General features: G+C 39.5%; 1 protein-coding gene across 2 annotated transcripts in view; it reads right to left on the bottom strand.

Annotated features, from left to right (window-relative positions):
* The window catches only part of OTOG (otogelin), a 2,079,396-nt gene that overhangs the window by 338,073 nt on the left and 1,722,162 nt on the right, over window positions 1–19,161 (bottom strand). For both annotated transcript variants that reach the window (XM_044082876.1, XM_044082877.1), the window contains exon 38: window positions 7,693–7,838. In XM_044082876.1, coding sequence (XP_043938811.1) covers window positions 7,693–7,838 — 146 coding nt within the window. The remainder of the gene's footprint in view (window positions 1–7,692; window positions 7,839–19,161) is intronic.

Here is a 19,161-nt window from a genome sequence, read left to right as displayed (position 1 = left end):
GTTGTCTTCATGGCAGGAAGGTTTTGGTATGACCCAGGATGTCAGTTGTAACACACATAGTTTGCTGCTCCACAGCCATCCAGGGACTCCGTGTCGGCAGGCTGAGCCACTTAGGGGAGGGGTGACCCCTGTCCTAGACATTCACTCCTCTTCAGGTGGACCAGCCTTCCAACTGATGGAGAAGGCTTTCGCTGCTGCTGGTGATACTGGACTGTCTATCCCTCTGCCCTCCTCTGATACACTGGTTTCACAAGTCGCACCAAGCAGACACCGGGTGCAAGGGCCTCAGGACATATTCCCACAGGAAGCCCCTTTTCCGCTGTCTTCCCCAGCTTCTCCCACTGAGGAAGTCCACCGGAAAAGTTTGTATAAGAGTATGCACATGAACTCCACAGAGGAGTCCCTCACTGAAGACACAGATTTTGATGAGGGGGAAGGATCCCCTCGGTCATACTCTGAGGTATCCTTTGGTGATATCATTGAAATCCTGAAACAGAGAGGTGACTTGCAGTACTCTAATCCAACCTCTGAGGCATCTGTGTTCCTGCAGGCCTTTAGCACCTGGCCCCCTACCTCCTGGGTTACTCCACCTGCTGATGAACTTGTCTGGCTTATCGTGCAGCATGCTTGGAAGACTCCTGACACCATCAAAGCTATTCCCCAGAGGCCAGATAAGATTTTGTCCCCTCCTGCTATGGATCCCCATTGGTCAAAAGGTCTTCCTGTGGATGCTTTGGTGGTGGCGGCCACAACAAAAAAGGATCTGGCAGAAGAAGAAAGCCAGACTGTCCATCTGCCTAACAAAGAGTCCCAGGCCCTGGACAGGATAGGGAAGTGCACCTTTGCATCAGTGACCTTTACTATCAGGTCCCTAAATTATATGGCACACTTTACCAGGCTTCAAAAAGCTCTGAATTCTGAGCTCTCTGAAACCTTGGCTAGTGCCGTGTCTGATGAGGTCCATGACAAAGTGGCCTCTAAGCTGGCCACCATTGAGTCAATATCTAACTCCTCTATGCAATTGATATCTCATGCATCAGAAGGAGCAGCTGGAGCTGCGGGTTCAGCTGCGGTCTTGAGACGACATGCCTGGATGGACTTGTACAATTTTGCGGAACCTTTTAAGGCTTCCTTTCTTAATGCTCCCATTGAGGCCTCCTTGTTGTTTGGACCCAAAGTTAAAAGCACACTGGCCAGATGTGAACAAGATGGTAAGACCCTTTCTGCCATAGGTGTCTGTTATTCTTCCCCTCAACGTGCTTTCTCCCGAAACCAAAAGATTGGGAAGATATGGTTCAAGCCAGGGTCCTTTCCATGACACACAGGCCAAGTTCTTCACTAGAGGCAGAGGGGAGGGGGAAACTCACAGGGAAGACGCTCCTTTCGGGGCAGAGGGGGTCCGCGTAACCTGAGTCCAGGGATTCTTTCCCTGACCAATCCTACCAGCGCTCCTGAAGAGCAGCCCAACTCCTTTCCTCTGGAGTTGGTTGGGGGACATTTCTCCTTGTACCCTTCTGCCTGGCTAACCATCACCACCGATTCTTGGGTACAAAGGATTATAACCAGAGGTTATCATATCCCCTTTGATCTTTGTCCTGTCCCTTCAAAAACCTTCCCGACGTTCCACCCAGTCAAAGGGAAGAAGCATCAAAAGAGACAGAAAAGCTGCTAAGAAAGAGAGTCATCCAAATAGTCCCTCCAGACCAGATAGGATCCTGATTCTATTCAAGACTATTTTTGGTGCCAAAGAAAACCAGGGACTGGAGACCAATTTTGGATCTCACAGTGTATTGAATAAGTTTGTGACAGTACAAAAAATCCAGATGGTCACAATACAGTCTATCCTCCGTCTTTTGGTAAAAGATGATTGGATGTGCTTGATTGATCTTCAAGATGCGTACTACCACATAAAAGTGGACAGGCCATCAAGAAGAATTCTGCACTTCTGTGAGGGAGCCAGTCACTACGAGTTCAGAGTACTGCCCTTCGGACTCTCTACAGCCCCCAGAGTGTTCACAAAGTGCAAGGCAGTTGTCACAGCTCATTTGCGACCTCAAGGATACCAGGTGTTTCCATACCTAGATGACTGGCTCATTTCCGCCCCCACCAGACATCTACTGGAAGAAGCCCTGGCATACTCTCTCCTCGCTGCACAAAGGCTAGGAATAACCATAAACTGGCAAAAATCCAATCTCACCCCATCTCAGTCGACAGAATTCATAGGGGTTATCTTGGAAGCAAAGAACTGCAGAGCTGCCATTCCACAGCACAGAATTTTAAGGATAAAGAACAATTGACTCCAATCCTTTTAAGGGAGAAATCCATGGCTCACTCAGTTCTACAGCTGTTGGGTTCCATGGCAGCCTCCATCACCATTGTCCCCCTGGCCAGGTTTCACATGAGGCTTCTACAATGGCTACTGCTCACCCAATGGTATCCCTTTTGGCATCCTCTTTCAGCCATGATTCATGTAACCCACAGGTGCAAACAGGATTTAAATTGGTGAATGACACACAATCTGTCACAATGGCCTTGCCCCTTCTCCCCCCAGCAACCCGAGGCCACAGTGACCACAGATGCCTCCCTGATGGGGTGGGGGGGGCTATGTCAGGGACAGACAGTCCAAGGTACTTGGTCCGAACTAGAGGCCCATCTGCACATAAATGTTCTAGAGCTGAGGGCGTGCTTCTGGCGTTGCAAGCATTCCATTCCCTGCTGCCGACTGGTAAAATTGCGATTCAGTCAGGCAACATGGCGGTGGTCTGGTACATCAACAAGCAAGGTGGAACCAAATCTTACCCCCTTCGTCGAGAGGCCATGAGGATATGGCAATGGATGATGGCTACCAACCGTTTTCTTCTAGCAACGCATATTCCCGGGAGTTCCAACGTGATAGCAGACAGACTCAGCAGGTGCATTCTTCAACCTCACGAGTGGTCCCTGAATCCCTTGATAGCGGCAGACATCTTCCATCACTGGGGCCATCCTTGCTGTAACCTCTTTGCATCCCCGACCAACTACAAATGCAGCAACTACTTAGCCCTGATTCCTCCTCCGGGACAGTCACCCAGGGACGCTCTAGTCCATGTTTGACCATCGGGTCTTCTTTATGCATTCCCACCCTTTTCCCTCATTCCCCAGTTTCTGAAGAAAGCTGGTCAGTTGAAGAGCAAGGTGATCCTCATAGCACCATATTGGCCTCGAGAGATTTGGTTCCCCTTCCTTTGGCCTCACCTACTAGATCGACCATGGATTCTCCATCCAACCCTGGAGTTGATCTCACATCCACAGAACCTAATTCAACCCAGCTTGAACAGCCTGAAGCTCATGGCTAGGCTACTTCAATTCCCTTGATTGCCAGGCAGAATGATCTTTCTTTACCAGTATGTGACATTTTCATCACATCTCATAAGACTTCCACTAGAATTACTTATCTGAGCAAGTCGAAAAGATTTACCTGTTGGCTGAAAGATAAACAAGTAGATCACTTTTCAGCACCAGTGTCGATAATACTAGACTATCTGGCTGATCTTTTCCATTAGGGTCTATTGGCCTCTACCATAAGAGTTCATTTGGCTGCAATTTCTAATTTTCATGAGGGTGTCCAAGATTCCTCTCTTATGTCCCACAAATTGTGCAAGACCTTCATAAAAGGTGTGAATCATCTGAAGCCACCTTTTAGATAACCTATTCAACCATGGGATTTATCATTAGTTCTACAAGCTCTGACAATGCCACCTTTCGAACAAGCCTCTTCTTGCGACCTCAAGCATTTGTCATGGAAAATCTTGTTTTTGGTTGCCATTACTTCTGCCAGAAGTATTTCTGAACTTCAAGCTTTATGCATCAGTCCATACTTGATTTTTCATAGAGATAGAGTGTCTCTGAGAACTAATCCATCATTTCTGCCAAAAGTGATCTCTGAAATGTCCATTAATCAAACCACTGAATTGCCAGTTTTCTTTCCCAATCATTCAAACAGAGGAGCGTATTTCCTACATAGCCTAGATATTCACATACTTAAACAGGACTAGGTCCTTTTGTAAATCTGACCAGTTATTTTTGGCCTTTTCTGGACCTAGATTAGGATCTGCTGTTGCTAAGGTCACATTAGCTAGATGGTTGAAGGACTGTGTGACCCACATTTATACACAATGCAATATCTCGATGCCTACTACCATGAAAGCTCATTCAACAAGGTCGGTGGCAACTTCTGCTGCCTTCCATGCCAGAGCTTCTTTACATGACATCTCTGCAGCTGCAACTTGGGCTACGCCTCATACCTTCATCAATCATTACAAATTGGATTTGGCCTCCAGGGGAAAAACATCTTTCGGTTCTATGGAGCTCAGGAATGTCCTTCCATGAGAGCCTCCCAGGAATAGAGGTAGCTGGGGACTCTGTCCCATGCATAAGGAATGAACGAGGATTAACAATATTGGATAAAGAAGTTATGTCTTACCATAACATTCCATCTGTATTGTTGATCCTCATTCAGTCATTATGACCCTCCCTCCTTCCCCCTCCTGTGGTTTCTAGTGGATCTCACCATCCGGTTCTCTTAGGTTATTTGACCAGAGTTAGCCTCTACCTTCTTTAACTTGCAAACTCAATCTGAAGTAACAGGGAGAGGGGGATTGTGGGTAAGAGTTTAGCTCGAGAGTTTGAAGCTGACGCTAGCTTGGAAAATGGCCGGCTCGGTTCCGAGGTTGGAACCGATACCCATGCAGAATGACTGAAATCAACAATACAGATGGAACGTTATGGTAAGACATAACTTCTTTATCTAATACTGGTTTTGAAGAGACCACTTTCTTCATACCAGAAACATTCTGGAACAGAATCCTTTTCCGCTTTGACTTACATGCACTGGCTCTATGACTCCTTGGGAATGTAAAGACTGAAAAACCTTAGGAAAATATTCTGTTTGATTTGGAGTGTGGGGAGTAATTTCCCAAAAAGGAGCTTTTTGTATCTAGTCTTGTATGCAGTGCCATCTGCACCTCTCCTCAACCAATACTCAAGAATCTAAGACCATCTTTTGTCAAACAGGGATGTTGATGACCAGTGTCGAGTTATTGGCTGGGGGGAGAGTAAAGGGGGGAAAACAATGCTGGCATAGTCATTGTTTATTGTTGGTTTGTCCTTTTTTACTGAAAATACCCCCGTTTCTTGTTGTTTCCTTCCTGTCATCTCTTTTTTTGTTTTTGCTCCTTGCTTGTCAGCATATGATTGATTTTGCTGATTTTGCTTTTTAGTGAAAGAGGGAGACCTAAAAGATTTGTATTGGGTGATTAAAAAAAATCTTAGATAATCCATAGGTCAACTTTCCTCTTTCCTAAAACTGTTTAAGAATCTGTGCAGCAGAAGAGCCAAACAATCTAAAGCAGAATCTAATTTTTCAGAGTTTACCTCATCAGCAAACCTTTGGTTACATACTCAAACATATTTTTTCAGCACTGTAGCAATAGCAATGGCCCTAGACATGGTACCTGTGCAATCATATACACTCTCGAAACCATGGCTGGATACCTGGGACAAGGTGAAAAGAGTTTGATTAAAAATAACAACTTTCTTTTTTGATAAGTGAGGTCACAAATTCCCTCAGTTTATCCATATCATAAACTTTCACATGTATGCCTGATAACTGAGAATTCTGAAAGACAAAGTGGAAGAAGAAGAAAACATTCTCTTACCCAGCAGCCCAACACCTCACCTTCGGAAACATTCTCTTAACCAGCAGCCCAAGACCTCACCTTCAGAAACGTTCTCTTACCCAGCAGTCCAACACCTCACCTTTGGAAACATTCTCTTCCCCAGCAGCCCAACATCTCACCTTTAGAAACATTTTCTTACCCAGCAGCCCAACACCTCACCTTCGGAAACATTCTCTTACCCAGTAGCCCAATACCTCACCTTTGAAAACATTCTCTTACCCAGCAGCCCAACACCTCACCTTCTGAAACATTCTCTTACCCAGCAGCCCAACATCTCACCTTTGGAAACATTCTCTTACCCATCAGCCCAATACGTCACCTTCGGAAACATTCTCTTACCCAGCAGTTCAACACCTCACCATTGGAAACATTCTCTTACCCAGCAGCCCACCAGCTCACCTTTGAAAACATTCTCTTACCCAGCAGCCCAATACCTCACCTTCAGAAACATTCTCTTACCCAGCAGTCCAACACCTTGCCTTCCTTGTCACAAGGGGAAGGCGTAGTGCTCAATAACTGTCTATTCTCAGCAGCTGATGCAGTGAATATAGCTGCTGGGTCTCATCTAAGGTGGGAGAAAAGAAATATATTAATCTGATTCACTTTAGACATCTTATCTGCTTTTTAAATGACTGACAGTCAAGTATCAGGATGATTACAGGCAGCATCTAACACATACTTTAGGCTGGCAGTACCAGAGGGATGGGAGAGGAATGGGATAAACAGTCTGTAACATATTATAATATCTCCTCAATTCAGGGGGAACATCTATTTGTTCCTATAAAATATCACATTCATCCTGGCTATGATCTGATTAAAAGTAAATTTCTCCACATGAGGCTAAGAGTTATTATTTTTTTCACAATCAGACAGATGGGCTTGTGAATCTAAAAGGGAAGAAGATCCACCTCTGTCATAATCAAAATTATCTGACCCTGTTTCCTCTGGAGTTTCACTCACCCATAATGGTTTCTGAACACTGGGATTCATAGCCTGTAAAATATGCCTTGCTAAAATAAGAAAATCATCTTTCTTAAGTATAATTACTTTTTGAAATAAACAGTGCTTAATCTTTTTTTTTCCTTCATAGAATTCCTTGTGGAAGAAGACCTACTCGAAAGTGAAACATCTTACTTGTCTAATGGTCTCTTGCATTATTCTATGAAGAATCTCCCATAGTGTCACCCATCTTTTCACAAAATAACCCCTAATTAGCTAAATAACACAATTGCTAAAAATAGTGTTTCCTGACAGAAAACGTCTAATATAATTAAAATACTGTCTTTTTAAAGAGGAAATACTGCTTTTAATCAGAAAATAAAATATAAATAACATTGTCTTAAAAGGGTAACAATTTCTGTGTGGAGGGGATCCTCAACAGAGGCTTATCTTCCAGAAACAAAGATCTTAGCTGATTGTTTCTCCTCAAGGTGGCAAGAAAGTCATGAACCTGACTACTGACCTCCATCCTTGCGCCTAGCCAAACAGCTGTCAGAGAGAAGGTGTGGGACAAGCAAGAGCTTTATGAAGCTGGCCAGTTGTTTTCTGGGCAGGGAAACAACCTCTATTGTCTAAAGGCTACTATAGCATTGGAGATGATAACCATCAATGCCTTAATTCGCTGTTCAAAATCCATCCTGATCAAGCTGACATGAAAAATTGTGAATAATGTTGCAAATTGGTACAGTAAAGTCTGCTACCTCATCCTTAATTTAGTAACTCAGATTTGACAGATTTTGAGGAAAGGTTTAGGATCACAGAAAATGGATCTGAAATCAGTTTTGTGGGAAAAAATAGCTGTCATTAAACCTTACATTGTTTTCAGATGAAATGAGTCACTGGAGATATCCAATACAAAGAGTAGCAATACAGTAAACAGTAAAAATACATTTAATTACTTTTCTTTAAATGAAGATTCAGTTATTTTTATAAAAAACCTGACTGATCAGTGTAAAAATAATACAAAGTTTATTACCATTTCTCCATTGTGGCAGTCAAGAATGTGGATAGTTATAGTTTCGTTTTCAACTTGACTGATGACATAAGATGCTGCTTTAAACAAGGCTGCATCACTCCCATCAAAAGTTATAAAACTTAGATCAGGAAAAATAGAACAACGACCTAAAACAAAAGTAGATAAGACAGTTTTGTCAGTTTTGTCTATTAGATTATGTTAAAAAGAATATAGTATTATATGTTGCAGTGTGGAATTATACATCTGTTACCATATTAACTAAAATAATAAAATACAGTCAAGAAGGGAAGGATCACCTATCTTGCTATAACAACTTTTCTTATTCTATGTAAAAAAGAGAGGATGAAGAGTGCACCACGAGCTGAGGTTCAAAATGTCAACGAATAAATCCAAAGAAATATCTATTTGAATAAAATCTTCATTTATTGCGAACAACAAGGACTGCAGCAAATGGTGAAAGCAAGCGCTTTCGCGTTGACACCCAACGCTTCATCAGACATAAAAGACTGCTGAATCTGGCTCCTTTTAAACATCCAATAACATGATGTCATAATTAACTTAAAGAGACAGATGTATCCAAAAATATAAAATACAGCAGGACTTAAAAATTTTAATACAAATAAACATACATATAAAAATGGCATAAAAATTGACATTAGTGTTTCAAGGGTCTGGAGGCTAAAAAAGGCTTAATAGAAAGCCTTTCATGGCATTAAGCAGCGAGCAGTGTAACATTGTGCTTAATGACTTAAAACATATGTTGTCCTCCCTTGACATCAAGTGCTTACGCGATAAGAAACGCAAGCTACAGAGGGACTTTTTAGACTTTACTAAGTCCCAGGTTTTCTCTTGGCCAAAAGAAAACAGCGATACAAGATCTAATACTGTTATTACATCTGCAAAGAACTTGCGTCCACCTCCCGCTGCCTTAGATGAGCAACGTGTTATTCAATCTAACACTCCCATTTCCCTGACGTCAGTAGAAGAAGTTACACACTCGGAACCTACTATGGCTGTTAGTACGGAGATACTCGGTGATACCATCAACGAGTTTAATAAGGGCACCACGCCACATTCTCACGCTATCACCACACAAGCACAAATTCACTTTGATCCTGGCCCTGAACCAGTGTCACGGATTGAAAAGGCAGCTTCTGTGAGACCTAAAACGAGTGAACCACGGAACAAACAACTCTGCATTGATTATTTTGTTACTCAAACCGAAGAAGAGCTATTTGCACTGGGTGAAGGTCTTCCTTCTTTTCCCTTACCCTTCAGACCCCAGGAAAAGAGAACTTGGTCCCCGTTGACGAGAACGAACAAAAGGAAGTTTATGGAGGACAATGTGCCTTTGACCAAGAAGGCATGGCGACCGAAGACATGAGTGGTAATGTTTTATTTTCTGAGGCCTCCTATTCAGATAATTTGGTAGTGAATATTTCTAGTTATGATTTGAGTGTGTTTGAACAATCTGTTCTTAATAAGGGTTTGGGTTTTATTCCTTCACATAGCAATGATGTCACTGACATCATTGTGGATGTGAAAATGTTTACAAGAAATCTGGCTCTTAAACTACTATATGGTAAGCATGATGAGGAGGCTGCAAACAAATATACTGTGTTTAGAAAGCCCTCCACATTTGTTCCTCCTTTACATCCACTTTTGGATGCTTTCGAGCAAGCCGTGGAGGATGACTTGTTTAAGCTGTACAATGACAATCAAGCTAAACCCCAGTTTATAAATTTGACACAGTATGAGAAACAAGCCTTAGATAGCCTAAGATGCAATGAGGTTATTGCTATTAGACAAGCGGACAAAGGTGGAGCTGTCGTCGTAATGGACAGCTCTTCATACAATCGTAAGATGAATGCCATGCTTTCTGATATTGAGACCTATTTACCTATACCTAAATACAGTTTAAATAGTCTCATTAAGAATGTTCATGCCATGTTATATGATCTAATGTTAACTAGTGTGATTGACAATGATTTATATCTGTATTTACTTGTTGACAAACCTTTAGTACCATCTTTCAGAGGCCTTCCCAAAATACACAAGAATGCAACTGATCCACCTTTGCGTCCAATAGTATCCAGTCGAGGTTGGCTGAAGTGAGCCTCTTTCTATCTATCTCGACAAGGTTTTGAAGCCTATTGTCTTAAATGTTAAGCATATCTTGAAAGACACCACTAACTTTCTAGAGAATCTAGCAATTTTTGAACAGTCTTTTTCTTTCAACGATATTTGTATATTAGTATCTTTAGACGTCAAGTCACTGTTCACCTCTATTCCTAATAATATAGGCTTAGAATATATTAGAACATTTTTGATACAAAGTGACCTTACACCTCACATGGTGGATAGATGTGTGTCTTTACTTGAAATAATCCTTGAGAACAACGTGTTATGCTATGAGAACACCTACCATCTACAAATCAAAGGAGTAGCGATGGGCACCCCATGTGCCAACGCTTATGCCAATTTAGTGTTGGCACATTGGGAACAGCTATTTGTGTTTAATCAGGATTCTGTTTTTCTTGATTCATTGTTATTCTACAATAGATTTGTGGATGACGTCTTCCTTTTATGGGGAGGAACAATTGAACATCTTTTAGATTTCATTGATTATCTTAATGCAACCACTGATTTTTTGAGCTTTGACCACACTTATTCTCCTGGACATGTAGACTTCTTAGATGTGAGTGTGTTTAAGAATGGTCATGGTTTTGATACTGAACTTTTCAGGAAGAATTGCTGGAGGAACAACTTACTCCATAGACATAGCATGCATCCTCAACATGTCTATAGGAACATTGTTCAAAATCAAGCTATGAGAGCCTCTAGATTAACCTCTACACACCTAGCATACCAACGACAGAAATCTGATTTAGTAAACAATTTCACAACTAGGGGCTATAACAGAAATTCTGTACTTAAAGCTATCTCTGAATGTGACAACAAGAGGGACAATGAAGCCATACCCATCATTAAGAGACACAATACTCTGTGCTCACATTCCACACGGGCATCTAGGTCCCAGACCAACAGGATCATGATCCCGTACACTAACAAGAACAAGCATGTCCTGAAGATCTTTAACAGACATTGGAATCTTCTTATGATTGATGACAATATAAGATCTCTAGTTGACAGCACACCCCGAGTAGCCTACAAAAATATGCTTTCATTGAATAGGCTACTCTGTTATGACAAACCCCATGCCAAGGATAGGACAAATACACGAAGTGGCACTTTTGCTTGTTCATCTTGTAATCAATGTAGACACATAGCCAATACCCACAAGTTTACACATCCTGATACGCATAGGAACTATGTCTTCAAACATCATGCGAGCTGTAAATCCACTAATTTGGTTTATCTAGCTGAGTGCCAACTATGTAGGAAGTTTTACGTAGGCATGACCACCAGGTCCTTAAGAGAACGTATCAGGGAGCATATTTATGCAATATCTAGAGGCAATACATTAAACGCTCTTGCAAAACATGTAGCTGATGTAGGTGAAAATCACACTTTCAAATTCCTTGTTCTTGAATTGGTGAAGATAGATGGTAGACTAGGTAATGCCAAAAACAGAGTTGAAGAAAGAGAAGGCAAGTGGATTGCTAAATTACAAGCACACAAATTTGGGCTTAATGAAAGGCTTTCTATTAAGCCTTTTTTAGCCTCCAGACCCTTGAAACACTAATGTCAATTTTTATGCCATTTTTATATGTATGTTTATTTGTATTAAAATTTTTAAGTCCTGCTGTATTTTATATTTTTGGATACATCTGTCTCTTTAAGTTAATTATGACATCATGTTATTGGATGTTTAAAAGGAGCCAGATTCAGCAGTCTTTTATGTCTGATGAAGCGTTGGGTGTCAACGCGAAAGCGCTTACTTTCACCATTTGCTGCAGTCCTTGTTGTTCGCAATAAATGAAGATTTTATTCAAATAGATATTTCTTTGGATTTATTCGTTGACATTTTGAACCTCAGCTCGTGGTGCACTCTTCATCCTCTCTTTTTTACATGGTTTGAAGTTTTTGAGGAGAGTGCTTTACCTGGCAGTGTGTTTTTCTTTTGTCAACTTTTCTTATTCTGTTAAATTGCAGTTACTTGTTAAGCCAGAACCATCTTTTTTCTACAGCAAAAAACTTGCATTGTGAATTTAGCCATTGTTTTTAATTTCACATTTAACCATAGTGTCAGTAGCTGTTAACTGATTTGCAAGTTATTACATTACACATTTTATTTGCATGAAGCTACAATTCTTTTATTTTCATCTCGACATGACCACTTCAAATGTTAGGAATCTTTTTAGAAAATCTAAAGACACAGTTAAAAAAATAATAAAACAACAAGCCATAAAGTAATACACTGTGACAGAGATAAAACAACTGGAATTGGGATATTTAGAAAAGGGAGGGAACAAACTACACTGGAAAAAATCGGAATTGTGGGAACAATATATGCAGAGCAGGAATGATGTTTAAGAGGCAGGATTTGAATGAGCCATATAATGCTTACCTGTCAATGTTGTACAATGTTTGCAACTACAGTTGTTTCAATGATGTCTGTAATGTACACTGTCATCTTGTTTATTTTTCATTTGTATATATGTAAGATTGCCTATGTCATGTGTGAAAATGTAATAAATATGTTTGTTGGGGGGAAAAAAGTAATATACTTTCTTTTACACATGGATAAAAGAGGATTAGAAAACTACAACAGGTTTTAGTGGAACTAATTCTTCAATTAAATATTACAGGAATAACCTGCTCTCTGCATCTTGCAGATACATACCTTCAGAAATTAATGTACAAGTAAGTGATGTATATGTTCAAATCCAGTATTGCTCTTTTGTGTTCAAAGTTTATAAGGCTTGCTTTTTCCAATTATTTTGTGAGAGATGGCATTCTGGCTAGCCAAAGAAGCAGGAAGCAGCTTTCAGTCATGATGAATTATTGGATAGAATAAGCACACTATCTATCAAAAATTGCTGAGAATAATATTATCCAAAGAAACTCATTTATAATTGTTCAGAGGGAAGATCTACAAGAAATCAAAGAAATGTGAGAATCAGTAACCTTGTTTAATGCATAATAGTAGGAATTGTTATCTTTTTTAACATTATTATGACTTGCTTAAATGCTTTGACTTGGGTAACTTCTCCGTGGATCTGGGCTGGCTGATCCAGACAACAGAGTGAATTATTTAATAAATACTGTAAGGCTATGTAGCACACAGAAGCTCAAGACCTTGATTGATCTTGGATACCGAAGTGGCTGACAGCAGTGTAATCTGTTCCTGTTAGGGGAAGCCATCTCATTTTCTACATAAGACTGTACACTGCAGATGTACTGTATGGCTCATTGATAACACAGAGCATTATTCTGGTTGATTTGTAAAGATGAAGTATTCTTGTAACAAAATGGAGTTAAGAAAAAAAGATACTGTTCCAGTTGAGTAATAAGTACTACTTAATCCAAAGCTTTTCTGCTCTTATTGCCAAGCAATTCATTCATCTTGTGGAGGTAATTACTTACCTTACTAACTTAGTATGGCAAAGGTAAAATTGTGCTCAGAAAGGATGCACTAGAAAGGAGATACCCTCAGGAATTTATCACATCCTTAGAGATATAACAGGTAACAGAAACAGCGATGAGTTCTGATATGTCTTAAAAGTATGCATGACATTAAATTTTGTCAAAACCTACCAGAAATTATATTCTTTTGTCAAAAAGCCAGTGATAAATGTTGTCAAAAAGCCAGTGATAAATTAAAAATATGCACCGTTTAGTTTTAAATTAACATTTTCTCCTCCATTAATCCCAGTGATTTTTTATTTCTCATTTGTACTGGCAGTCCTTACATCTTATACCCTTAGTAAACTAATACCTTCAGGATACCAATTGTAACAATTGCCACTGTATAATGTAGCATTATCCTGTGTAGACAACTTCTCTTTCTTCTTCTCTACTGAGGCATTGACTAATTAGGTAGGCCTCCAGCATGCCTGCAAAAACTTTCTCCACCAATCAAATGTTAGAAACACAAACCCCATATAAAAAAGATGGCATGCTATTGACACAGTGGTAATGTTAGCACCATTGACCATGGATTGAAATGAGCCTAGATCATCTGAAAATGCTTATGCATAATAAGAAATGGTCATTGATCCCCATTGTTGAGTGAGCCATACAGGATGGCTTACAATCAAGGATATACAACTATAGTCGATACCATGTGGTGATTTCTTTCATGTACCATGGTGTCACAATTTTTGTTCCTCTGACATTATACTCAGGCACACAACAGGACAGAAAATGTAGGTCTGCTTATATAGATATTATGACAAGTGGCTTGGGCACAGATCACTGAAGGTTGCTCTTTAGCAGTGAATGACCATGAGTGGAGACTCTAGGTAACTGATTTTTACATGGTTTTGTTCACGAGTAGAAATCATGACTCTGGGATGCTCATCTCTCTGATTCTCCTGTTTTATAATGAAGTTGCATTCCTCTGCCAGTAATAAAACATAATCTCAGAACTAATACTGTTTGGTTCCAGCAGGCAGAAAACTGCTAAATCTATGAAACTTGTTTTTTCCACATCATGTCTTTACAGTTATAGTTCTGTCACTAAGGATATTGTAGTATACACACACTGAAATGTACATTTGTCTTCCACTTGCCAAGGAAGACCCATAGACGTACTATAGCTATTCACAGATTGTTACAATGTTGCAAAATATAATATACCTCCTATTATACTTTATCTTGTAGAATGTATCTAACCATTCAACTTAGTTTATTGAAATGGACATGATTTTGGCAAAGACAGCTCAAAAATTGATCAGTAAAAACAACAATCAATATGCAGTGTTTAAGTCATAAGTTACAGGCTCATAGGTGGCTATTAGTCTACTGGCCCAAGAGCCATTTTAAGCCTAGCCAAGCTTACTCCAAATTTACAAAAACAGTGCTGACATGTCAATACCCCAAGGAATCTTACGGTTATGACACAGGCTTATGTACATGAGGAGTTCATGGGCTGCCCATGTTATTAGGGATGTAAGTGCCAAGCAAAGGGAAAATTTGTGATTTCCCACCACTGGTCCACATTACATTTGAATAGTGTAAAGGATGATCTTTGCACCACATGGAAGGGAAGCCTGTTTCAGAGAAGGGCTAATCTTTGCGACACACATCTGTCCCTTCATGTATTACTTATGTTGCAGATGAGGCTTAGGTCTTTAGAATGGATATTTCTAATGATATGTGGTTAGCTGATATCCAACAAATCCATCAGTATGAGATCAGAGGATGCTTGTAGGCTAAGCACAGATCACCACACATGAGTCTGTAGGAGACTAGGCAAAGAGACAGGGCTTTGGTATTGCCCTCAGTGTGAGAGGAAGCTGAAAGACTATTGCTTCAAGTTTAACTTCACTTCACAGACTCTTCAATTTGAACAACTCTGAGGGTAGCCTAAGTACACCTCATGTTTGTGTAAAGTTGTGGGCTTTTTATATTAATTCCAAGATTGCACAGCCCAATTCAGATAAAGTCCTTCTTAATGATTTTTGGATGAAAGCATTTTGTTCAACAACTATGGAGTTCATGAGACCTGTGATTTATTTTCCTGGTTTGTGTGGTGGACTGGACAACTCGTGCTCTATTTTGGTTATTTCCTCATAGGACTTGTTGTTTGCTCCCTTTTATTTTTTTATGAGGAACATCTATGATCTCTCAAGCTGTTGCAATTGCCTAGTTTGGCACATGCTGAAGGATGCATTGTACTGGATGATTGGTCTGATGACAGCCAAGTACAGTGGAACAATGATTTCCTTGGATCTGGATGCCATGTGTTTCCTTATAAGTTGTGCAACACAGAATGATTTCCTCACCAAAGTAGACACAAGTTAATCAAAGGTCAGGTTACTTTCAACATGCGTTCATAGTTCCCTGACCATGAGGTCTACTTTTATGGGTGTATTGCAAATGTGGTAATTTTCAGGGGTTGCTGTTAGGGTTACCACCTGTCCCTCTTTGTGAGGGACAGTCCCACTTTGGGCAGTTGTGTCCTGTGACAAAAATTAAAAAATGCCAAATGTCCTGAGATTTTAAGACAAAATATATTTCTTAAGTTTTCTTTAATAGTTGCATAATACAACTATTTTGTATCTGGAACACACAAATATTATATGGAGTAGCATAATTAACTCAAATGCTAAAAAAATAAGCTGTTATTTTGACAAAAAAGGTGAAGGTCTGTCCTTTGCACTGGCTGTGGATAGATTTTGTCCTGCAAAATCTCACATTTCTGAAAAAAATTCCCACTTTGGGCATTTGAAAAGGTGGCAACCCTAGTTGCTGTCTTTCAAGAGGGTGCTATTGTGCATTTTTTCACATTACATCTTCGATTACGATTGAGTACTTGAGCATAATAATGATATATGCAATAGGAAAGAAAGTAATGTCTTAGCCAAACATGATGGAAACTGGTGATACGCATTGATTTAAGTTTCTGGTTCTGCAAAAAGTTAGTAATAATATAAGAGGAGGTGATACAGCTAATGAAACAGAATATATTGAGTTAAGATGGATTCTTGACCTGCGGGCTGCTGTATACCCGGGTCTGAATAATGCTGTGTCTTTAAAACCTGCTCTGAAGAGGAGAGGATTGCATCATTAATTGCACCATGTGACTTGATATCTTTTAATTGTATGGCTGGTTATCTGTATATAAGGTTTTAAGTGTTTTATTATTTTTTATGGTCTAAAGAAGCAGGTAAGCTGTGAAAGCGCTCACAAGTTTCTTTTGTGTACATTTATTACTGTTATTAATACTATTTTTACTCAACTTCAGCCTTTTGGACATCCATTTTTGGAATATTATTGTGTGTGGGTTCCTACTGAGCTTTTGTTATAACCCTAATCTGTTTTTTGGGCTATTGAAAGGAACCATGGCTGCAGGTGTGGATATTGTGCTTGAGTATAACCCTATGGATACAATGAATGGCTCTGAGAATAGTGGTTTTAAAACCACTAGGAACAATGCTACTAGAATGGTGGAGACAGCATCCACACTCAAGACAACTCACAATCCATTTATGGATGTTTGTTTTAAAGTAGAGACTGCAGATGAGACTACTGCTAACCAGTCTTCAGTAAATGACTTTCGTATATCACTTAAGGTTTTGGAAGATAAACTCTTTAAGTTTAAATGCCTGCAGTGGAAACATTTTTATTTTGAAGCAGCTTTGCATCATAAAATTGTACCCAGAGGGTTGCATGTTTTAAAAATGCCCTCATATGGTGACAGTTTTCCTGAGCTGCTAAAACGTTGGCAAGAATTAAATTTGCAGCTTAGTTTTAATTACATGCATCTACTGAATGAGTATTTTCATCTAGAGGAGGAATCCCTTGCCAGGGAAGTCAACGAAATGTTCGCTGAGCTGAGCTGAGGGATACTCATAAAGGAGAAATATATATATATATATATATATATATATATATATATATATATATATATATATATATATATATATATATATATATATATATATATATATGACTTGGTCGACTGTTTGTTTACTTGGTCGACAGTTCATTTGATCGACAAGCATTTGCCCCCTACCCCAATGTTGTGCGACCCTGGAGTTGATATATATAGTTGGGGGGGGGGGTGTGAGGGGTGTGGGGGATCAAATGAACTGTCGACCAAATAAACAGTCGACCAAATGAACAGTCGACCAAGTCATATGGACCCATATATATATATATATATATATATATATATATATATATATACACACATATATATATACACACATTTATACATACATATTTTTGTGTTAATTGTCTGCTGGCTAGTGGGGGCTGGTTCTTTTGTGTTTTTGTAAAAAAAAAAAGTTGTTGTTCTGGTATTTAAGCCCTAACTTTGATAGGGTTTCTGTCTATACAGACTGAGCAGAGTGGATAAGAGGTGTTGAGTACAACTATTAGTTGAGATATATAAGTATCCTGTTTTTTATTATTTATACAGATTATTGTTTCTAGCAATTTACACATAGCACTTTTATTGTCTGCTGTTTAGTTTTTGAGTGTATTTTATTGCTATTAACTAATCTGTACGGGTAACTGATTTGTTTGCAGTTAAAAGCATTCTGTATCTTTACAAATCTTTATCTGTTTAAAAACTTTCATTTTGTGGCTTTCTGTAGTGCTTACTGTCTGTAGGCTATTTTTTTTGTTCCCACCCTCCCTCCCTGTTGGTGTGTCTTGTTGTTATACTTGGTGGCTTTGCAGTGGCCAACCCCTACTGTAAATCTGATCTGGGACACTCCTCCCAGTCTAGTGTCATTAGCTCATTCTACCTAATACAGAGAGAACATTTGATAAGGCCTTCTGTTTCTCCTTTTCCCCTTTCAAACAAAAAAAAAAAAAAAAAAAAAAGAAAAACATTTTTTTTTGCCTGAATCTCCTTGTGTTCTAACTGTGCTTCTCAAACATTTTGGAAATATAGAGTTTATTTCAGAGCATTTATTATAACTGTAATTGCCTTAATATTGTTACAACTCAAGTACTCTAGGTTGCACTGCATCTGAATTGTTTGTGTGTTTTAGCTGCTTTTCTGTATATATAGACTTTTCTGTATATTTAGACTAGCTACTTATTCTGCTGTGTTACTTCCTCTTAAATCATTTTTCAGTTGTGCACTTGCCTTGCTTCATTTAAAAAAGTTTTAAATTGCTAATTTTGTAGAGTTTTAATTGCATTTACTGTCTAGGACTACACACTCAAGTGTGTTAGCCTTTTCTGTGTTTATTTACTGTATTATTGCATTGTTTAGCCTGTTTCAACAAAAAAAAAAAAAATACTATCTTGTTTGCTCGTTTCCCACCTTTCCTAGCCAGTCCATATCCCAGGCTTTGCTTGTCTCAGGACTTTATTTTCTGTGCTCAGACCTATCCAGACCTTGCATTGGAAGTCCTACTGCCTACCAGTGGGACTGGTGAGCATTGTACTGCCTATCTAACGCTAGAGGAGTGGTTTCCAGCTCTGAAATTGTAATTTTATTAGCCTTTTGGGCTGATTTCTATCCCTTTCAACTTTCTGGCTTAAAAACACATGTGTTTGCACATTTTTCACATCGTGCAGCACTGTGAAGCTACAGTTAAACTATTCCAGGTTCCAGAAAGTGTGCTCTTCAAATTTTCCCTTAAAACTAGTTGGTTTCTTAGTAGCACTAAAATCTGAACCCCTGTGACTAGCACTTGCTCTAGAACCTGCTGGAAAGCACTAGGAAGCCTGAAACAGATACAACACTACAACCTGCGAGAGATGCACTTACATAGCCAAACTGGAAGCAAAGCTCTCTCCGGCCAAGATTGTGCTAGACAGTCAAGAGGAGAAGGTTAACACCTGCATCACACCTCAAGCAACTCATAGCTCTTCAAA

Source organism: Protopterus annectens, chromosome 9.part0, assembly GCF_019279795.1.
Source record: "Protopterus annectens isolate FY-2018-M chromosome 9.part0, PAN1.0, whole genome shotgun sequence".
Taxonomy (NCBI): Eukaryota; Metazoa; Chordata; order Ceratodontiformes; family Protopteridae; genus Protopterus; species Protopterus annectens.
Note: the sequence above shows the minus strand (reverse complement) of the source record. Positions and strands in the feature narration are given on the sequence as shown.